The sequence below is a fragment of the Lutra lutra genome, chromosome 2, assembly GCF_902655055.1.
Source record: "Lutra lutra chromosome 2, mLutLut1.2, whole genome shotgun sequence".
NCBI lineage: Eukaryota > Metazoa > Chordata > Mammalia > Carnivora > Mustelidae > Lutra > Lutra lutra.
In genome coordinates, this window is record NC_062279.1 from 117778612 (window position 1) to 117802494 (window position 23883).

The following is a 23883-nucleotide window of genomic DNA, read 5'->3' on the forward strand; positions in this document are numbered from 1 at the left end:
CTTCTCAGACTAGGTCATAAAATCACTGGTACTTCCTCTCTTGGATCACTCGCTTTGGGAGAAGCCAGCTGTCATACCATGAGGACTCCAGCAGCCTAAAGGAAATCCACAAGCTGAGGATGAGACCTCCTGCCAACAAATAACATTAACTTGCCAAGCTTATAAGCAAGCCACCTTGGGAGAGGATCCTACAGCCTCAGTCAATATCTTGACTGCAGCCTCATGAGATATATACACTAAGACAGACTGCTCTTGGATTCCTGATCCACAAAAATTGTGAGATAATAAATCCTATTGTTTCAATCCATGATGCTTAGGCTAATTTGAAACACAGCAATAAATAACTAATACACTGACTAATAAAGAAATACACTAAAAATTGAAAATGAAGGATGGAGAAAAATCAAAGCTGACTCCTAGGCTTTGAGTTTTGAATAATTTGGCAATATCACTGATTATAAGTTATTCAATTCCATTGAAGTTTTTAGGCAAGGCTCATGTCTACATAAAAAACATTTGAGAGTCCTATAGATGTTTAACAACTGAACAAAGTGTTCAGAACCAAAAACCATATTCCAGTAGAAATAGGGGAGAACTCTCATCTCCTCTCTTCTAGACATTGTAGTTTTATTACAATTTTCTTAGCATTATCACAATGCTAGTACAAACCAACTGTAGGCTTAGGTTCCCTGAGTATCGTAAAATGAAAATACATCCACAGGCCATTTCCTGGTATTTTCTCCCACTCATTTCAACATTCATGAGAGATGTGCAGTTGTGTTAGTTTTGCTTCTCTGATGATTACTATAGTTAAAACCACAAAAGGAAAAAGGAAATATAGTAGGGAGAAGTAGCATAATTGAATAATGAGTATTCTATAATGAGCTGTTTCATTTAGTGTATCAAATGTGGACCAAAGCATTGTCCCACCATCATTTAATGAGTTCTAACAAATTACTTTGCATTCTACCTTTAAAATCTTTAAACCAACCTTCATTTACAATAAATTTTTAAATTCTGTATATTACCACATGTCTACTGAGTATTCTAAGTCTTAAAGATTTGGCTGAAACAGCGGCTAAATTCATTAGGTTTCATCCCAAATGCCCACAAATATGGAATATCACTATCTCAGCCACAAATTTCACACTAACGGTATATAGAAACCATCACTAAAGCACAACTTGTCTTAAAACAAAAATAAAAGATTATAAAGTTATGATTGTTTTATTAAGCTTTATTTTAAAACAGTTTTAGGTTTACAGAAAAGTTGAAAAAATGGTACACAGGAGTATCCCTCATCCAATTTTCCCTACTCTTAACATCTTACAATACTATATACATCCGTCACAACTAAGAAGTCAACATTGGCACGTTACTATTAACTAAATTTCACACTTTATTCAGACTTCACTAGTTTTCCATTAATGTCCTTTTTCTGCTTGAGGTTTCCAGCTAGGATACACATTACATTTAGGCATTATTGGTCATCTCCTCTGGTGTGACAGTTTCAAAAGACTTCTTGTTTTTTAAGACCATGACAATTTTGAGTACTGGTTAGGTAACTCGTAGACTGTCCATCAATCTGATTTTGTCTGATATTTTTTCTCATGGTTTGACTAGGGTTAGGGTTTTGTTACCACAAAGGCGGTAAAAAATGTTTTCATCACATCTTATCAAGGTATACACTACCATTATGACTTCTCACTCTGTTACTATTCTATTGATCATCTGGTCTAGGTAGTGTTTGCTATATTTCTCCACCATACAATTATACTTTCCCCTTCTTTTTTTTTTTTAAGATTTTTTTATTTATTTATTTGAGAGAGAGACAGTGTGAGAGAGAGCATGAGCGGAGAGAAGGTCAGAGGGAGAAGCAGACTACCCGCGGAGCTGGGAGCCCGATGCGGGACTCGATCCCTGGATTCTGGGATCATGACCTGAGCTGAAGGCAGTTGCTTAACCAACTGAGCCACCCAGGTACCCCTATACTTTCCCCTTCTTGTCTTTCCCTACCCTTTGAAAGCAAGACTCTAAGTACAGCCCATACTCAATTTGGTGTTAGAGGAGAGAAGGGGGATCAAACTCCACCTCCTGGTGAAAAATAGCTTTTCAAAATAAATATAAAACTTTCTCAATTCCTTAAAACATACACTGATTGCCTCAAAGCATTCCATAATGCAATTTCATGCTTATTTAATATGAGTCACTCTGACAGGCACTTTAAGTAAGAGTCAGACACAGTCCTTCACAGGGAGTATATAAAAAAGATACCACAAGAAAAATCCAAGTACTATAATGTGTCAAAAAAGGAAATCAAATTCAGTTTGAGTAATGAAAAGTTTCAAAGAACAAGGGATATTCAAGCAAAGCACTCAAAACTGAACAGTATTTTTACACCTGAAAATATATTAAAATTGAACACCCATTTATGATTAAAAACTGAACAAGGTGGGAAGTATGTATAGAGGGAACATATGCCAACATAGTAAAGGCCATATATGACAAGCCCACAGCTAATATCACATTCAATGATGAAAAGGTAAAAGCTCTTCCTCTAAGATCAGGAACTCAAGAAAGGATGCTCACTCTCACCACTTTTATTCAACATAGTATTGAAACTCCTCACCAAAAGCAATTAGGTAAGAAAAATTTAAAAAGACATCCAAATCGGAAAGGAAAAATAAAAGTGTCATTTATTGCAGATGACCTGATATTATGTATAGAAATCCTAAAGACTCCACCCAAAAAAAAAAAAAAAACCTGTTAGAAGAAATGAATTTAGAAAAGTTGCAGGATACAAGATCACTATATAAAAATCAAGTGTACTTCTATACATTAATAATGAACTATCACAAAGAGAAAATAAGAAAACAATTCCATTTACAGCTGCATCAAAAAAAAAAATACTTATAAATTTAGTGAAGAAGGTAAAAAACCTTGGTTTACTGAAAACTATAAAACACTGATGAATGAAACTGAAAATGACATAAGTAAATGTAAAGATATTCTGCATTCATTGATTGAAAGAATATTGTTTAAATGTCCATACTATGCAAAGCAATCTACAGATTGTTGTCAGACTATAGGTTTGACAGATCTCTGTCAAAATTCCAAAGGCATTTTTCACAGGATTAAAACAATGTGGGGCGCCTGGGTGGCTCAGTGGATTGAGCCTCTGCCTTCGGCTCAGGTCATGATCCCAGGGTCCTGGGATCGAGCCCCACATCGGGCTCTCTGCTCGGCAGGGAGCCTGCTTCCCCCTCTCTCTCTGCCTGCCTCTCTGCCTACTTGTGATCTCTCTCTCTCTGTGTCAAATAAATAAATAAAATCTTTAAAACAAACAATGCTAAAATTTGCATGGAACTACAAAAGACCCCAAATAGCCAAAGCAATCTTGAGAAAGAACAACAAAGCTGGAGACCTCTTGCACCATGGTTGCTAACTATATTACAAAGCTATAGTAATTAAAACAGTAAGAAACTGGCATAAAAATAGACACACGGGGGCATCTGGGTGGCTCAGTTGATTAAGCATCCAACTCTTGATTTTGGCACAGGTATTTCATGATCTCAGGGTTGTGAGATCTAGCCTGGCATTGGGTTCCATGCTCAGCAGGGAGTCTGCTTGAGATTCTCCCTCTCCCTCTGCTCCTCCCCTCTCTAACATAAATTTAAAAATCTTTAAAAAAAAATAAACAAAACAGATACATTGATCAATGGAACAGAATAGAGAGCCCAGAAATAAACCCATGCATATATGGTCAGTTAACTTACAACAAAGGAGCCAAGAATATACAATGGGAAAGGACAGTCTCTTCAATAAGTAGTGCTACAAAAACTTGACAGTCATATGCAAAAGGATGAAACTGGACTACTGTCTTACACCACACACAAATGAACTCAAAATGGGTTAAAGAATGTAAGCCTGAAACCATAAAATTCCTAGAGAAAAACATAGGTGGTAGGCTCCTTGACAGTGATCTTAGTGATGATTCCTTGGATCCGACTCTAAGAATAAGCCAGTGGGACTACATCAAACTAAAAAGCTTCTTCATAGCAAAGGAAATTTTCAACAAAATGAAAAGCCAACCTACTAAATGGGAGAAACTACTTGTAAATCATATATCTAATAAGGGGTTAATATCCAAAATACATAAACAACTCATATAACTCAATAGCAAAACACTGAACAACCCAATTTATAAAATGGGCAGGGGATGTGAACAGACCTTTTTTTTTTTTAGGTTTTTCATTTATTTACTTGAGAAATAGAGTGTGTGCACGCGAGAGCACAAGCACGGGGAGCAGCAGAGGGAAAGGGAAAAGCAGACTCTCTCCTGAGGAGAGACTCTGAAACCATGACCTGAGCCAAAGACAGATGCTTAACCAACTGAGCCACCCAGGCACCCCTACACATTTTTCCAATGAAGACATAAAGACTGCCAACAGACACATGAAAAGATCCTCAACATCACTAATAATCAGGGAAATGCAAATCAAAATCACAATGAGATATCATCTCACCCCAGTCAGAATGGCTAGTATCAAAGAAAAACAAAAAACAAGAAACAAAACAAGAAATAGCAAGTGTTAGCAAGGATGTGGAGAAAATCCTTGTGCGCTGTTGATAAGAATGTAAATTCATCCAGCCACTTGGAAAACAGTATGGAGGTTCCTCAAAAAATTAAAAATAGAATTACATATGTTCCATCAATTTTACTGCTGGGTATTTATCTGAAGGGAAAAAAAAACCCACTAACTCAAAAAGATATATGCATCCCCATGTTGAATTCCTAACCACCAATACCTCAGAATATGACAGTATTTGGAGACAAAAATCTTTAAAATGGCAGTTAAGGTTAAATGAAGTCATTAGCATAGGCCCTAATCCAAAATGACTGTGTCCTTTTAATGAGATTGGAATTCAGAAGCTACAGAGTGCAAAGGATCTGAAGATACCAAGAGAAGAGAGCCATCTACAGGCCACAAAAAGTCTAAAAACAAATCTGTGGACACCTTGGAGTTTTAGTCTCCGGAATTATGAAAAAATAAATTTCTGTTGTTTAACCCACCCAATCTGTGGCATTTTGTTAGGACAGCCTTTGCAAATACAGATGATTAGAGATTCTTTTTTTTTTAAATATTTTATTTATTTATTTGACAGAGAGAGACACAGCGAGAGAGGGAACACAAGCACAGGGAGTGGGAGAGTGGGAAGCAGGCTCCCCACTGAGCAGGGAGCCTGATGTGGGGCTTGATCTCAGAACCCTGGGATCATGACCTGAGCTGAAGGCAGAGGCTTTAACCCACTGAGCCACCCAGGCACCCCGATGATTAGAGATTCTAAATGAAATCTACTTTGGCAAAACTATCCACAGTGATTTAGTATTTAAACTTTGTTATTGAATAGTACCTTCCCTTCATTAGTGAGATGCAGTAAGACAGAGTAAGAAGAAGGGTGATGGGGTGCCTGGGTGGCTCAGCGGGTTAAAGACTCTGCCTTCCCCTCAGTTCCTGATCCGAGAGTCCTGGCATCAAGCCCTGCATCCAGCTCCCTGTTGAGCAGGGAGACTGCCTCCCCCACTTCTCTCTGCCTATGTGATCTCTGTCAAATAAATAAAATCTTAAAAAAAAAAAAAGAAAGAAAAGAAAGGAAAAGGGTGAGAGAAGAGCCTCAGAAACAACTTTAGTTCTTTCACGTTAGAATTTATTTCCTATAAACTTGTCATTCCAACGCTAACCATAATAGCAATTTTTGCTCCAATTAAATTATTTCCCCCCAGAACAGTATGTAGGGAGTTCATGAAGATTCTGTAGAGGTCTACTATGGTACTTTATTCACCAGGCCTCTTGATACCATCTTTCCTGGCGGCAACAAACCTTCCCAGAGGGTCCACTACTACCCCAAAACGTCGCCTGGAACCTCCTTTTCGCTTCATAGAAGAGGACAAGGGAAAACAGGAAATAAATTTAATAGCAGTTAATAAGCACATGTCTTGGACTAAGAGTATTCCTAAATATTTTTAATTCAACTTTACAAAAGGTGACTCTATTTTTCTTTAATTGCACCCTCAATGAATGTACAGCAGGGAGGTAAGACTCAGACGCCCGCTTTCCAGAGTCAACCGCGCCCCGCTGCGGCCAGATACGAACACCACATTATGGGTCAGTCTGCAACGCGGGAAATCAGAAAGACACGTAAATCTCCCGCACGCTCTCCTGCCCCGTGTCCTTTGCTTTTTCTAAGCTTGTGTTTACAGACTCTTTCGGCGAGGCTTTCCGTAACGAGTGTAAATACTCCTAAGAGATTAGACAGAAAAAAGAAATAGGAAAAAAAAAAAAAAAAATGACTGCAGATCACTGACACCTGCGCTTCAGGAACAGCAATTCCAGCGGAAGACCAAAGTCCGGGATAGTTCATTAATAGACAAAAAAAATCAGCTAGTTCCATATATATTAACCTACCTAAAAATTTAGAAGCTGAAAACTATATAACTTCGTGTTTTGGTAACTACGGCAACTTCAAACGTAACTACTCTAAAGTAAACAGTAAACAAACTTTTCACCTTTCCAGTCGGCCGGATATCAGAAAATCAGGATTTCCTAGTGTCGCGAGAACTTCTGACCCCTGTATGCGCGTGCGTCAGAATCGAAGAGCTGGTGAGCCTCCCAGTCCCCAGATGGGCGGGGGTGGTGGAGCAAACTCTGAGAGGATGGAGGGGCCAGGAGGAAGGGGTGGAATCTTGGAGGGGCCGTGAAGGGAGGAGCGGAGGGAAAGACGCGTGCGCCCCGCCCCTCGCGGCGCTTCCCCGGAATAGCGTCACCAGCTCTATAAGAGAGCGTGCGCCGAGAAAGGGAGCCTTTTACATCCGGGAAGCTTCGGGGTTAGGTTATGTTATTAAAGTAGGCTGTCGTGTTTTGTGGACCACGGTGGTAATTGGGGCAGAACTTTTTGGCTTAGTTAAAATGCAGGAGTTTCAAGAGCCTTATAGTGGTAGGTTAAGTTCAGCTGTGAAAACCTCTAGGTTTGAAAATCTGAGACTTAGGTGTTCATGAGGTCACGAGGCGGCCACGTGCAGCCCTGGCTACCGAGTCTGAGAGGCCGAGCGCGCTCGGGTCTTGGGTGCTCGGGCAGAGGTACGAAGCACGTGGCGACTTCGGCAAAGGTCGTGAATTCCGCTGTCGGTGTCAAGTGGCCATCTTGAAACTGCCTCGCCGCTGTTAAATTTTAAGACCGCATCCCGGTACTCCCCCATTTAGATTTAGGTGAGTAGTGTCTCGCTGTGCATGCGCAACCGTTATCGGATTGTGAATCTCCATGTATCTTTGGGACCTGTCAGCTGTGGCAGTCTCCCTTCCTAGCCATGGAAGAGCATATTCTTGTTTATTGGCAAAGCTGTCACCATTTAATTGGTATCAGATTCTGACTTGCACAAGTAACATTTTTCACTTACGAAAACTTGGAGGGTGCTGGGTTATCGGGCACACATCTAACTATTGGTTCAAATGTTTCCAGGAAGCAGAAGTAATTGTTCCGATGGATAATAGAAAACATGACCTGGTAGGTTCCTTTTTATTACTATTTCGTAGTTAGTCTGAAACCCTTAGTGCTAAGCAATTGGAAGGCCAGAATTGGCCCGTTTTTGCTGTTCCTTTGTAATTTGAAAGGGGTTGATAGCCAACTAAATAGAAAGTAACAGATAGTTGCTAAGACTTCAGCACCGTGATGTGAGTACAGATCAGTGGTATAACGTTGGTTATCTTCTCTTGCAGATAATCAAGAACTTCAGTGTGGTATGGGTGAAGTCCTGTTTGTTTAGAAGCCTGTGGCGCACTGCCAAAAGGTGATTTTAAATCTCAACAGCTTGGGTATTGAATGGCGAATAATATTCTGGAAACTATCAGGGTGGTGTGTTCAATATAGGTCTGAATTTTTTGCGTATAGCCTTTAAGTAGAGAATATGTGAGCACTTCCTTGCTTGCTATAATTAAGTAAAATGCTTGATTTGTCTGGAGAATCCGTGTTCTCTGACTAAATGATGAGGTGGAAAGGTATTTGTTACTGCAAATAGTAAGTAAGACTACCTCTTAGGGTAAGAACTGGTGTTGCTATAGTATGAATGAGTATCGTTGTGAGGTACTACCGTATTTGGAGGGAAACAGCATTAAAGGCAGATACCCTTAAGGGACAGCACAGTCATTTTGTACCACACAAAAGATTAAGACTACTATATAAGGTGAACAGCTATGCACTTTATTCACACAAATGTACACGGAACACTTGTGTCTTTTAAAAGTCACACTTAATGCTTAACAAGAAAAAATTAGCTATAATAAAGACATACATTATGAACCAAGTATTCAAGTTTGAGCAAACTGGAGGCTGCCTGTTCACTCTCTTGTCTTTAAAGTGTCCGACCTCTGGTCTTAATAAAATTTCAATATAAATGTTGCTTGCATCTGCACTATAGTTTAATTAGAAAGGTGGCCTGTGCGACATTTCGGTAGAGATAAATTTTCTCTCCTGTATTGCACATTTTCTCAAGCCCTTGTGCAGGTGTGCATTTTGTAGCTCTATCATCTCTAAATGTAAATGCTTTTAAAAATTTTCTTTATCAAAAATCTTGAGCTTTCAGAAAAGTTTTAATGTTCTGCCTGATATAGCATTACAGTTCTGTAAACTATTAAAGCACCTTTATTTAGCACCAGTTTTTTACAAAAACGACACAGGTGGATGCAGTGGAGAAAGTAGTGATGTCCCCTTCATGTGGATTTGGCCTTTGAAGAGGATTACTTAACTGATCTTGATCCTAAAGTTCACACAGACCTTTTTACCTGTCTTTATGCACCTATTTCTTGGATATACAAAAACTGTTTAAACCACCTAAGGGCTCTTGATGTTAGCAATCATAATATGGTGGTGATTGCTTAGGTAGCCTGAGGGGCATGCCTTCTGTGTTTGAGCAGAGATTTTGCGGGTGCATGGTAAGCAGCTGTCCCTTATTGGTTTAGGAAATGGCCAAAGGGGAAAATGGCCTGCAGACAGCAGTGTAGGAAGGAAAGAACATTGTTAGTACTGGGTCAGTACTGGATCCCACTGGCTTACCTTGGCCTCTGGGTTTGTTTCTTACCAGCCTTTTGCAAATTATCAGTGAGGTGCATAGCCACTTAATGCAGGGCCTGGCACATAGGTGGTATATGAATTAAATCAGTGGACACAAGTTACAAAGTTTTTTTCCCACTACATAAGCAGAGAAAGCTTTTTTTTTTTTTTTTTTTTTTTTTTTTTTTTTTTTTTTTTAAACATTTTATTTATTTATTTGAGAGAGAGCATGAGTGAGGAGAAGGTCAGAGGGAGAAGCAGACTCCCCATGGAGCTGGGAGCCCGATGCGGGACTCGATCCCGGGACTCCAGGATCATGACCTGAGCCGAAGGCAGTCGCTTAACCAACTGAGCCACCCAGGCGCCCCAGAGAAAGCTTTTTTAATAGTTATTTTTACTAGCTGGGACAGGATAGTAGAAATCTACATTTTTCGGTCATTACAAGAAAGTTGGCAATAGATGGCACTCTCAGTCATGGTACAGCAAATTGGCACGATGCCAAGGAAAAAGCTGTAAATTTTAGGGTAGCTGAAAGTAACTACTAGAGGATGTTAACAAGTAAGATGGATAAATTAAGTTGTACATCCCAACAATTTGAAGGCATTCTTTACTCTCAGGTATTCCAAATTTTGCTAGGTAACTAGAATATGTTGCATGGTACAAAGGCTTCATTCAGGAATGTATTGTGACTGATCCTATTCCAGTTTAGGTTTATAATGGATTCCTTCACCTTTTTGGCCCTTGATTTCCTCATTTGTCAAAGGCTACAGAGATTTCATTGTGGAAATTTCTCAGTCTTGAAGAAAATCTGAGCTTAATTATACAATACTACTCTTTTTAATAAAGAGTACTGATTCAATTATAAACTCGTAAGCCAAATGAATAAAGACCGCCTTAGTGCACAACTGAGATACAGTAATCTCTGGAGAGTGATGAGAATAAAGACTTCAACAGTGCTAATCAAGAATAATTAGTACAACACTGAGGTATCTAACAAAGAATGTTCACATCACAAATTTCTCAAGCAGCAATGGTATACATGATTTAATCACAACACAAAAGCAGGAACATGGCTCTCATCCCCATAAGTTGGCATCTCTGGCTGAGTGCTAATGTAGAGGTTGAAAATTTTCCAACATATTCCCTTCAGATTTCTGTGAAGGATTATATTTTGGTGACACTTTTTATCCAAGGTACAAAGGCTGAGACTTTGGTATAGACACCAGGTGAATCCTTGGCTCCACAGCCATACCCCCAGGAGGTCACCCCATACACAACCCAACTCTCTCCTGACCGAACACACATGAGTGGTCCTCCACTGTCTCCCTGGCAGCTGTCAACACGTTTGTGTTCCTGCAGATTTCCAGCACAGAGCATTCTTCCTGTAAACCGACCCTTATAACGTTCTTCACAGAACCTCTTGGGAAGCAGGGGGATGGCTGCTTGTTGTAGAGTTCTTGAATAGGCTTTTCCTAGTCAGACCAAATAATCTGAATTAGATGACAGCTAAAGACCTTACAGAAAACATTTAATAGTTAAGTGAACATTTAATATTCTTAAAAATATAAACCTTAATGTGATCCAGTGTAGTTTAAATGAGTGATAACTAAATGGTATAGAAGGACATAAAGTGGCAAGGACTACTCTAAGTAGAAGCATGGCATTTCATAAGGACTAAGCAAAACATTACTATATACCAAACCGGCCTAAGTTTGACCATTTGAGGTTAGTGTACTCTACTGGCAAGCCACTCATTGTACAGTGACTAAAATGTAGAACTGATGTTCTCTATGGGTCTTTTCTTGGATGTAAATTCCATTGTTTTGTACCCTATTTAATCAATTGGAATAACTCCTAATAAAACATTGTGTGAAACTGACTCTGACTCAACTTTATCATATCTATTGAATTATGTGTCTACACATAAGGTAAATGAACCTTCCCTTATGAATTGTAATGGATATAATTAAGCTTTCCCAGAGACTTGATTTGCCTCATAGATGCCCATAGTGTACAGAAAAGGCATGTATTCTAGATTTGATTATTGTATCGTCCAAGAAAGTGTTTTCTTGCTTTTCTGCAGCTATGAAATAATGCAGTTACAAAGCCCATATTTTGTGCAGTGTGTGATGAACACAAGTGTTTACTAAATAAAACATTGAAATTATCACACATAGAAATACTAATTTGATGGTCTTTCAAGAGTACAGTGATCAGTGTTGGTCATTTTTAACGGAGAGCAGTCAACCTATCACTTCTTCAATAGCCCTTTGTGAATCAAGCACTCAGTCCAGGTAAGCCCCACATCTGTTTCAAGGACCATCCTGAACAAGCACTAGCTGATATACACTGATTTAATTCTATAGCAAAGGCAGTCCAGAAAATTGTTTGCCTGACTATAAAATGAGTATCTTGCTCTAGCTTTGGGGTTGGGAGGGTGGGATCTCCACTTAAAAGCAGCTGCTCTTTTGTCTGTTCTATATTTAGAGATTCTCCATAAAATTGAGCATGATAATGGCCTTCATTACAGAAAAAGCAAGGCCATCACATACCAAAGCCCTCTGCTGGTGTAGCTGTATCATAGTCCTGGAAAAGCTTAAAATAGAGTCAGCCAGGCACAGGTGTTGGAGTAGGGTCTTAAAAATTGGTTTCCTTGGTCTCCCTGCTAGTCTGGAACCGAGAGTACAAGATTCTCTATCCCATAAGGCAACTGAGTTCTGTCAATTTGTGCTAATAATAATGGTAACCAACAGTACCCTCAGGATATGAATCCAAATAACATGCGTGCAGCACACACTTGGCAGAATTTCTAAACAACTAAGCCTGAACCCAGATTTTCATAACCATTGTACACCCAAAAAGTACTGGTAATCCCAGACACAAGAACATGCCCAGGGCTCATTTGTTCTTTGTATTATCTACATTACCTGTGTCTCCCCATCCTGTTATGTAACAGTTGGAGGCGGTTTTCTGTGGCCTCTCTCTCCGGAGTGGCAAACAGGCCGGCAAAACATGGCTGCTAAATCTAACACATTGCTCTTCTGGTCCTTCTAATCTAACCAGAGCGATGTCATAGTCACTGCTGTCAGGTTGATACCCCCGATGAATCACAATCTGCTGAACTCCGATTTCTTCTTCAAATTCTTCTGGCACCAAAGTATGATAATCCCCAACCCTAACAGCATAGTTCCTTGTGGTGTTACCATACCTGAGGGGCAGAGAGGAGCAAGCGGTTGGAAACAACTCTCAGGTACAGTGGATTGAGATACTTTCTTCCTAATCATCCCTTTCTGTAAGTTTACCCTTTCCAGTTCTCTGAGCCCACCACTCTTGGTTGTGTACTTCAAACCCATTTCATCGCTTCATTTCACAGCTTAATCCAGGTTCCCGTTTTCTGAGAAGAAGCAAATGTGGAGCACAAGTAGCAAATAACAGCTAATTGTTAACTTGTTATTTTCCCATCGTGAAAAAAGATAAAAACAGGAACAAATAGTATAGAGTAAAATTACTGTCTTGTATTTGCTGTCTTCGTTTTTCTATCATTTCTGAGATGTTAGTTCATCACAAAGCTCCTGGAGGGCAGAAATCATGGCTGGTCTAGCTTTGTATTCCTCAAAGCACTTAGCACAACCCCTTGACTCCTGTTTCCTGTGAACTGAATGCAAACCAAAACTCTATTTTCAGGGCGACATATTCAGTATATTCTCTCAAATCTGTCCAGATGTTATCCCAGTGAGACCTGATTTAAAACTGCAGTCTACCCTTTGTCCTCCATTCCCCAGCACTCCCAATATCTTTAATCTCTCTTTTTTTTTTTTTTTAAGATTTTATTTATTTATTTGAGAGAGAGACAGTGAGAGAGAGCATGAGTGAGGAGAAGGTCAGAGGGAGAAGCAGACTCCCCATGGAGCTGGGAGCCCGATGTGGGACTCGATCCCGGAACTCCGGGATCATGACCTGAGCCGAAGGCAATCGTCCAACCAACTGAGCCACCCAGGCGTCCCAATCTCTCTTCTTTAACACCACTTTCTAATAGGCCATCTGCGTTACTATTACATTTGTAGCTCTGTCTCCCTCTGCTTAAATAAGAGCTGTCCCCACCAGGAATCTTTATTTTCACTGATGAATCTTAAACACCTACAACAGTGATCCCTGTTAAGTAGAAATGCAGCATATGTTTTGATTCAGTAAATGAATGAATGTATATTTTTAATGTGTCTTTTTCCCTTAATTTAAGTAGAAACAATATTTACTAGATTGATAGTTCTCAGCTTGTTTTTTTAACCACATACCTTGATTATGGTGCATCGACCTAAAATAGTTTCCCAACCTCAGCACTACAGACATACGAAACCAGATAAATCTCTGTTGTGAGAGAACGGCTATTCTGTGCATTGTAGAATGTTTGGAAGCATCCTTGGCCTCTCTTCACAAGGTGGCCAACACACCCCTCAATTTTGACAACCAAAAATGTCTCCAGACATTTCCCTGTGTCCCCTCTGGTGCAAACTGGCCACAGTTGAGAACTACTGACATGGACTACATGATCCACCCCACTTCCTGATTACTTCCTCTTTCTCACTTAAGATTATATGGCACCTTGCTTACTTACCACCTACCACTACTTAAAATATTCTTGGGGCGCCTGGGTGGCTCAGTGGGTTAAAGCCTCTGCCTTCGGCTCAGGTCACGATCCAGAGTCCTGGGATCAAGCCCCGCATAGGGCTCTCTGCTCCGCGGGGAGCCTGCTTCCTCTCTCTGCTTGCCTCTCTGCCTACCTGTGATCTCTGTCTGTCAGATAAGTAAATAAAATCTTTAAAAAAAAAAAAATTCTTGATGGCTTAATTTCCAAAATGTCCTTTTAGTTCCCTAACTTTCTCACCTACTCCCATCGTGATACCCAGAACTGGTATTCACCAAATACTACACATTTTTAAAGTCTTGATTTCAAGCATTTCCTACTTTCCACCTTTTACAGTTTGAACAGCTCTATATTCTTTCAACCCCATTAGACTTCAATCCTTTAATCCCACTAGTTTCATTCACTGCAATCTCACACCACTTATGATTTCCCTTTTTTAACAGGCTTGGATTCCACAATCACTTTTTTGCAAAAACTCAGTCCTTCATTCCTTTCATATGCCAGATTTCCAACTGGTTTCATCAACTCAGCTCCTACTTTGGGCTAGCATCTGATTGTGAGTTGGGAAAACATGTGGTACAGCTCTCACCTTAATTCTTTTTATGAAAACTTGGAAGTCTTACAATGGATAGGAGACCTGTACTTGAATGTGAATTTAGAGAAGTCAGTATTCAAAAGTTGGGATTTTCTAGTGACTGCCTATTTAAGTACAACCTCTCATTTCCTCCTATAAAATTACTGGAAGCTCTAAGTTGCTCAAACACTAAATACCCCTATGTAGGTCTTGCGGTATATAAAGTAGTTTACTTAACTATGTTAGCACAAAAAGCTGAACAGTGCAACGAAGATGATTTCTCTTTTTCTGCCACCTATTGCTGATCTGTAATACTAATAATTTCCTGTGATTCCTTGATTCTCCATTTCCAACCTTAAGTCATCACAGATCTTTAAAATTCAGAAGGCTTTTTATACATTGTTCCCAGAGAATACACTCTTGTGGATTCCACTTCAAAATTTAAGTGAAGTTTGGCATTATTTCACATCCTGAAACAATAAAAAGTAATACTCATGGAGAAAAATCAGATTTAAATATATCATTTCTACTTTCTGTGTACTGATACTATTATAAAAATTCAGTATGCCTAATTAATGTATTCAGGTTTTGAAGTAAAACCTCAAGTGATCTAACACCTTTCTAAAAAAAATAATTGCCAAGGGACACCTGGGTGGCCCGGTTGATTAAGTATCTGACTCTTGGTTTTGGCTTAGGTCGTGATCTCAAGGTCATGAGATTGAGCTCTGAGTGGGACTCCACAATAAAGGTGGAGTCTGTTTGATATTCTCTCTCTCCCTGTCCCTTTGCCCCTCCTGCTTTGCTCTTGTGTGCTCTCTCTCAAATCAATACATCGTTGAAAGTGCTGCTGAAATGTTCATATATCTTTAGCATAGAGTTGAAGAAATTATCTCGAGCTCCACTGTCCAGTACTGTAGCCAGTTAGCCACATGTGGATAGTCTGAACTGAAATGTGCTGAAAGTATAAAATACACAATGGATTTGAATACTTAGTATGAAAAAGATTCCTAAATATATTGTCTTCGTAGATAATAAGTATTAAATATCCCAATTTTTATATTTTGCAATAATAGTTTGGATATACCAAGTTAAATAAAGTATATAATTAAAATTAATTCAACCTCGGTTTTTTTTAATAGTTATTTAAATATTAGAGAATACACATGAGCAGGGGGAGAGGAAGAGACTCTCAGACTCCCCACTGAGTGTGGAGCCTGATGTGGGGATCAGTCTCACAACCCTAAGATCATGACCTGAGCCAAAATCAAGAGTCAGACGCTCAACTGACTGAGCAACCCAGGTGCCCCTGACCTATTTGGTTTTTTGGGGGTTTTTTTGGTTTTTGGTTTTTGGGTTTTTTTTTAATCCTCTAATGTGGCTACTAGAAAACTTAAAGTCACATTTGTGGCTCACATTGTATTTCTGCTAGACAGCACTGGTCTAGAGAAATAGTTTGGCATAAACCAGGTACCCTGTTTTATTATATCTCTTTAATGCAGTCTCTTATATTGCTTATAATTTTTAAGCCTGAATTATGGACATTCCCTTCATATGTGAACTTTTTATATCCTTTCAGATAATTACATTACTGTTCACCTAAATTTTTTTTTTTTTTTTTTTAAAGATTTTATTTATTTATTTGACAGAGAGATCACAAGTAGATGGAGAGGCAGGCAGAGAGAGAGAGAGAGAGAGGGAAGCAGGCTCCCCGCTGAGCAGAGAGCCTGATGCGGGACTCGATCCCAGGACCCTGAGATCATGACCTGAGCCGAAGGCAGCGGCTTAACCCATGAGCCACCCAGGCGCCCCCTGTTCACCTAAATTTAAAAAAAAAAAAAAGTCATGGCTGCAATATTTTCCCCTCTTTTGAAATACAGCTGTGATACTTTTCTAAAGTAATCCTTGTATCTAAACTAGCCATATAAATATATTCTAAATGATCTGAAAATTGGGTCTTCAGCCAGTAAACAAAGAAACAAGACATTACTGCAACAAGGAAATTTTGTTTTAAAATACTCGTGTTAAAGTCTTGGGCAATCTTGCCTTAACGTGTCGCCTCATGCCTGTGCCTGGACTTCTGCAGTAGTCTATCCAAAAGCCTTGCTGCTTTGAGTTTGAACTTTTTCAGTCCCTTCTTCATACTACAGCCAGAGTGAGGTTTCAGTCTGACAACACAACTACTCTTTTGTATACCCTTCAAGGGGTCTCCACTGTCTACACAATAAAGTTCAAATGCCTTACATGATATGCAAATTCATCCAAGAATGGCCCTTGCCCACCAGATACCAGCCTGGTCTCTATGCCCCTATCATTTTAGTTGCTTTTTTTTTTTTTTTTAAGATTTTATTTATTTATTTGACAGACCGAGATCACAAGTAGGCAGAGAGGCAGGCAGAGAGAGAGAGAGAGAGAGAGAGAAGATGAAGCAGGCTCCCTGCGGAGCAGACAGCCCGATGTGGGGCTTGATCCCAGGACCCTGGGATCATGACCTGGGCCGAAGGCAGAGGCTTTAACCCACTGAGCCACCAAGGTGCCCCTCATTTTAGTTGCTTTAAGAGGTGTCTCATACACCTATCTTTATTCAGACTAGTTACAGTATCATCCCACCCCTCCCATTCTAATATGGCAAAAACTGGTTTTATCACTCAAGTCTCAAGTTAAAAACCTCCTAGGAAGCTCTTCCTGCCCTGCCCGAAAACTGCCCAATCCTATCTTTGAACACTCCCAGTCACACTGTTCTCACATTCATAACAGTTTCTAAGCCTAAGTTAAGATGTCAGGTCCTCCCAGGTAAAGACTCTGTAAGTGTAGGAACTATGCCATACTCATTTTTGTATCCTCAGCACTAGGCAAGTTGGGTGGCACAGGAAGAAGTTTTAATCAGTGTGTGTTAAACTTCTTTTCAAAGATATCCACATCTGTATATATACACTGTCATCCCTAACTTAACTGAAATCAGAGTCCACTTCTCATCAGTTCTATAACACCATCACTAAAATTTCTAGTACTTTTTTTTGAGAGAGCAAGAGAGTGCACACATGGGGGGAGGGGGATCGAGAGAGAGAGAGAGAGTATCTTAAACAGACTGTGTGGAGTGTAGAGCCCATTGTAGAGATAGATCTCACAACCCCAAGTTCATGACCTGAGCCAAAATCAAGAGTCACACACTCAACAACTGAGTCATCAAGGCACTCCCTATTACATTTTTTAAAATCCCCCAAATATCTAATGTTCTTGTTAATGCTGGCTGTTTACCAGAATTACCTGTACCACTTCTAAAAGTATAAATGTTCAGGCTACACAATCTCTGAGAATATTAAATTAATAGGGCTGACATAGGTCCATAGGTGATTCAAATTCACGGTCAGGCTTAAGAACCACTACACGAAAGACTTAAAGGCATAGTGATAACTCTTGCCCCCTGTATGCCTGGAATCTCACCAGGTGAAGTGAGCATCATAAGAGATTACATAAAGGCATCAAAACGCAAAACCAATACATATTACATGCATATACTGTGTTCTCAAGTCAAGTACATTTCAGCCAATACTTTTGAATATACTCCAAATTTAGTATGCTCACTTATCAGGAGTTGATATTAAACTGAAAACAAAATATTTACCTGAGAAAAAGAGGAAAAGCATCATTCTTGTCAAAATGAATCTATTAGTACCTATACTTCTAAAGTTGTCCTAATTTAAGGACCCTCTAAACCTAACCAGTGATTCCCACACTCCTTTCACTCCAGTTATTCTTAGAAATAATCACAAGTTTGGAATTTGAAGAACATCCAACACAAGACTGGATTAGTTAGCTAACCAGATATTTGTCTTCTACTGTCACCTCTCTTAGTGGGTGTGATTATATACTCCAGGGATAACACTTTGGCTGAGGTTCTCAATATGATTGTGGACTCTGAAAACATTTACTATAGTTCTAGATTTCTTAAGAAAACATATCAAGGAACCTTCCCCCTGCCAACATAAAAACTCTAGTTGAGCTTCTGTTTCTTTGACAGACTTTATTATATTCAAAAATCCTTCTAAAACAAACATTTTAGGTTTGGCTGACACACCATCCACTTGTTTGCTTTGCTGAAATGCCTTAAACTCCTCCTCAAATAAAAATTGGATGAAATTGCCAGACAAGCTTGAGCAAGAAAGGATCTGAAACACAGCAGTTTAGTAAAATCCAATGCCCCCATTTTCCTGAGATTCTAGAGTTTAAGAACAAAAAATTACTGGAATTAAAAATAAAAGAGTTAATTCATGATGCAGGGTGTTATCTTCATATGTGTTTTCTACATAGATTTCATCTCTTTAAAAAGTACTCTACCTCAGCCTGTACACATCTGCTACTACTAGAATCTGTTTTTTGTTTTGTCTGAATGAAACTCAAAAAGTGATTGAAGTTGCTTGTGTAAATGGTTACAGTTACTTAGAAGTGACCTTCTCTGCAGGATCTCGCACTGTCATATGTGTGTGTTTGTGCGTGTGTATGTGTGTGTAGATAGATCACATATATAGTGTGTGTGTGTTGTGTATGTGTTCAGGAAATGGTTTTAGCATGATTGATGGTATTATGTATGTCACTAAAAGACCATGCTCCTAATGAATTCTACTAGATTCTAGGTTATGCTGAAGCATAAGCTAAGCACCTGACACTCCCATGTTTTTAAAAAGTGACTGCACTATCTCTGTGGCTCATCTTCGTAATTACAAAGATTTAGACATTTCTGATTTTCAGAGCAACAGTCTCAGACAATATCTAGCTGCTATAGTGTTTCTAGGCAAAAAATCAAAAAGATAAAATCAGGTAAAGCTATATATTCATGATCAAATCAAATTTGCAATAGAACTACAGAAAGAAGAGAGTCTTGTTTTGCATTCTTTCCACCAAATGATGCTTGTTACCAGAATAAGCAACTAAAAGGAATTAAGTGTAATATTTATGAACTTTTCTCTCAATTATATTGCTGCGCCACAATAGAGACAGGGTCATTTCATGATACTCATAGTTTAGAGTAGAAAATATCAAAAGCAAGTAATTTATATTATGTAAGTTTCATAGGGACTACAAAAAAACCTGATTTATTCCAAGTTTCCATTTCAAAATGCCAACAGGATATTGCATTCCAAAGTCTGCATTGCATTAACACTAGGAAAAATGAGAAAAATGAGATAGAAGGCCTATAAATGGTGACTCCCCAATTACCTCAGTTACCCTAATTTTAATGGCATAAAAAAATGTTTGGGACACAGCACATGTGAAAGTTAGAAACAAATTAGAATTTGATTACTGGAACTCTGTCAGCCTTACAATAAAGTACCCTTATCATGTAAAGAGGCTACCCTATGTAAAATGAATATGACAGGATTGTGGATCTGAAGTAACTGCATTCTGATCTCAACCTCCCATGCCATCATTCTTAGATTATTCTGACATGAGGGTTATTTAAAAGAATGACTATAAAGGCAAAACAAATAAACATAAAAATCTGTCATTCCACAGTATAAAATAACACAGATAGTAACAGCAGTCTATGCCTTATTCAAAAAAACCTTATTTCAAAAAAAGTGTTCAAGAACACTGGCCTATATCATCACTGTAAGAATTAAACATCAAGGAAGGCCTGATGAACAAGAAACCATTATAGAACATATGCAGAAGTCCAGTAGTTAAAGCAGTTGAGCTATCAATAGAAAAAGGAAGTGAGAGCTAACTCCTAAACATGAAATTTAGGTCCCCAACTAGTAGACCTTAAATTAGACTCCCAAGGGACATCTGGGAGCTCAGCTGGTTAAGCGTCCCAACTCCTGGTTTCAGTTCAGGTCATGATCTTGCAGTCATGGGATCAAGCCCCACATCGGGCTCTGCATTCAGCATGGAGTCTGCTTCAGAGTCTCTCTCTCTCTCTCTCTCTCTCTCTCTCTCTCCCTCCCACACTCTATCTCTCATAACTAAATAAATAAATAAATAAATATTTTTAAAAATAAAAAGTGAATAAATCAGATGCCCAGAAATCTAAAAGGAAGATAACCTATCGGAACCTGAAGATCCTTCTTCTACAGGGCAGTTTCCCTGCAATTCCAAAGATAATTGATTTTTGCAAATTTCAGCATTTCTGATGATTAAAAGGAGGGCTGTTTTAATCCAAAGTCCTTGAACCCAGAAAAAAACAAAAATTGGGAGCTTATTCACAATCACTAGTAAGTGTCCTTAGTTTTTGAATATATTCACTGCAATAAAGATGTAAGCTGTAGCCTCCTTAGGCACTGCAAAACAGGAAGTCTATGAAATCTGGTAAAGGTTACAGACCAAGTCAGATGGATATAAAACACATTTGCAAAACAATTCTCTCCCTACACATAGTAAGAGAGTCTTGCATTATATCTACAGCACCGCAAAATGCTGTGTATCATCATCTGCTCCTCTGCTTTTTAATTAACTGTCTTTATCTTATACTGAGCAGATAAAGGGAAGAAATTCAGAAATGACATATGGAAGAAATTATCTGTTGATCTAGGTTTAAGATACCACAATCCTCTAAAGCATCCAACATTCTTAAATAGATCCACTATCTGGCAACTGAGCCCCCACTTTCATCATGTAACAACCATTTAGGAGTATCTCCTCTATGCCAAGTAATACACTAGACACTCAGTTTATAAACAGAAGTGAGATGATTACTGACTTTAAGCAAGAATCTAGAAGGAGCATGCCAGGGGAGGAATAAGGACATGTAAACAAACAAACCCAAACATGTACCAGAAAGAAAAGAAAAAGACCATCCAGGGAACCCAAAAGTCAGATAAAAGTTTTCAACCTCAAATACAATTTTTGGGTAATTTCCCTACTTTAAAACTTTAAGCCTTAAACCCTGAAGTCCATAACTTTTAACAGAGACCTGAAAGACAAGGTATCTTAATCAAGAGGAGGATAATGTAAACTGAACCTCTGTAGTTATTTTGCCCAAACTCTAAGCCCTAAGACAGGTTTCTCCAGGTTCTCTATAATTTCCTGCCTTCTTTTATCCAGCAGTCAGTGTGTTAAAATCATCCTGAATTTCCTACTTTTGATAATAATAATCTTTGATTCCCTTTCTTGAAACTCAACATACTAATAGGCATTATTTGTTTTGAATTTTACAGTTTTTAACTTTTCAGATGCTTAGCAGATCATTTGTTCATTATTGCCTTCATTTTACAGGTGGGAAAACTGAGGCTCCAACAGGCTAAATAATTTCCACAAATTAAAGCTAAAATTGGAGAACTGTGACCTTGGTCTCAATGGCCAGATCCAAGTCTTTTGTTACACAGTACCAAGTTCTACTGATTTCTGTCACAGTGGGTCTACTTTCTCTCCCTCCTTTTCTACCTTCTGTTTCTATTATAATAGCCTTGTAATCAGTCTCCACCTAGTTCCAGCCACAGTGAGTCTTAATCACTTGGTAATATAGACCAATTCGAGTCACTCCAGAAGCGTGTATGCAGAGATTTTTCATATAATTTGAAGCTCATTCACAGACCCCTGGATTAGTAATTCTGCTTTAACTCCTCAGATTTATCCTGTATATCTCCAAATGACTCATATCTTAAAACTCTCTGATCTCGGGGGTGCCTGGGTGGCTCAGTGGGTTAAGCCGCTGCCTTAGGCTCAGGTCATGATCTCAGAGTCCTGGGATCGAGCCCCGCATCGGGCTCTCTGCTCTCTCGGGGAGCCTGCTTCCTCCTCTCTCTCTGCCTGCCTCTCTGCCTGCTTGTGATCTCTCTGTCAAATAAAAAAATAAAAAAAAAAAAAAAACCTCTCTGATCTCATTTCGAGCCTCAAAAAACTAGTGGTTTTCTACCACCTCATGAATGAAACAAAATTCACTATCCTGGCATTCCAGGCCTTTCCTGATTCTCTACTGTAAGTCCACTACCAAAGCTCCAGATCACTATCTTAACTAATAACCGCCACTGTTCAAATATGTCCCAGGTTTTTTTACCACCATGTTCTCAACATGAGACATTATCCACCTTCAGCCTCTACCAATACATGAATCCAACCTCTGTGCTTCAACACACTTCATAAAAGAACTTACTCTTCCTCCCACATACGGCCCATTCCATCTTTGGTCCTAGTCTTAAAGAAATAAAAAATAAACAACTCTTCATGTTAAAAAGAAAATTATCAGGGCGCCTGGGTGGCTCAGTGGATTAAAGCCTCTGCCTTCAGCTCAGGTCATGATCCCAGGGTCCTGGGATCGAGTCCCGCATCGGGCTCTCTGCTCAGCAAGGAGCCTGCTTCCTCCTCTCTCCTCTCTCTCTGCCTGCCTCTCTGCCTACTTGTGATCTCTGTCTGTCAAATAAATAAATAAAATCTTTAAAAAAAAAAAAAAGAAAATTATCTTTTCTCCCATTAACATCTGTGGTACCTGAATCAACAGGTAACTAATCTAATCCAATTTCACACAAATTCCCCTGTCTTTTTGCCTTCCCTGGTATACCACATCATTTTTTTATTCATGATGTGGCACCTAGAACTGAACACAGTTCTCTCTGTTTGATAGTGACAGTGCTTTTGTCTCTGCCAATAGCTTGAGTACAATAAGAATAGCAAGTCTCATCAATGCTGTTCTGTCAGTGCTGCCCACTACTACTGCCCCTGTTCTGTCAGTGCTGCCCACTACTTATTAACTCTGGGCAACTTCATTACATCACTGACTTATATGAAGTTTGCAGGACTCTAAAACTCACGAGGTCTTCTTCACTTGTGCAACATGTAAACCAAGTTTCCTGGAACTAAAGTCAGCATTTTACTTCCTCCCTATTCCACAATGCTTGTTAGAATCAGCATATCAAGATCTTTTGCTATCATGGATCTTATCTCCAACGTGTGTCCATCTCAATCTTCTGACATCCAAAAATATAATTAATTTACCATCTTTTTGGTGTCTTTGTCAGTTTAGTGATTAATATGTTTGGTATCTTTTTCAGTTTAGTGATTAATATGTTGAATAGGACATGGATAAGTATCCTGTCAACTCCAATATATTCTTTCTCATCATCATTATTCAAAAATCCAGATCATATTCTATTTTGGCCACCAGGCAAGTGGGTCTTAACCATTAGTGTTCATAAGAATCATCAGAGATGCTTGATAAAAATGCCAATTCCTGAGGCTCAGCTCCAAAGATTCAGTAGATCTGGAGTAGAGGCCCAGGAATCTGGATTTTTAACAAGATGAATGTATCTAATATTGTGATAGAAAGACCACACTTTAAAAATGGCCCCCTGGGGAAACTGGGGCTCAGTCAGTTAAATGGCTAAGTGTCTAACTCTGTTTCAGTTCAGGTCATGATCAGGGTCATGGGATTGAGCCCCACCTCAGACTCTGCATTTGGCATACAACATAGTGGTGATAAATCATTGCATAAAGAATATAATGTTCAATAAAAAGTGCTGGTAAACTATCCATGAAAGTATAGTTAGGTTCCTTTCCCATACCATATATACAAAAATAAACTGTAAACAGATTAAAAACCTAAACATGACAGGCAAACATAAATTTTCTTAAA

General features: G+C 39.0%; 1 protein-coding gene and 1 non-coding gene across 3 annotated transcripts in view; one reads left to right on the forward strand and one right to left on the reverse strand.

Moving 5' to 3' along the window:
• The first annotated feature begins 7316 nt into the window (after positions 1–7316).
• LOC125094617 (small nucleolar RNA SNORA24) lies at positions 7317–7447 on the forward strand. Its single transcript, XR_007125626.1, has one exon. It is a non-coding gene; the product is annotated as a small nucleolar RNA SNORA24 (small nucleolar RNA).
• Positions 7448–9456: 2009 nt separating this feature from the next.
• PRSS12 (serine protease 12) overlaps positions 9457–23883 on the reverse strand; it is a 77640-nt gene continuing 63213 nt past the window's right edge. For both annotated transcript variants that reach the window (XM_047718313.1, XM_047718312.1), the window contains 2 exons: positions 12033–12313; positions 9457–10577 (listed from right to left, as the gene is read on the reverse strand). In XM_047718313.1, the coding sequence (XP_047574269.1) occupies positions 10270–10577; positions 12033–12313 (589 nt within the window). In that variant the 3' untranslated portion in view covers positions 9457–10269. The remainder of the gene's footprint in view (positions 10578–12032; positions 12314–23883) is intronic.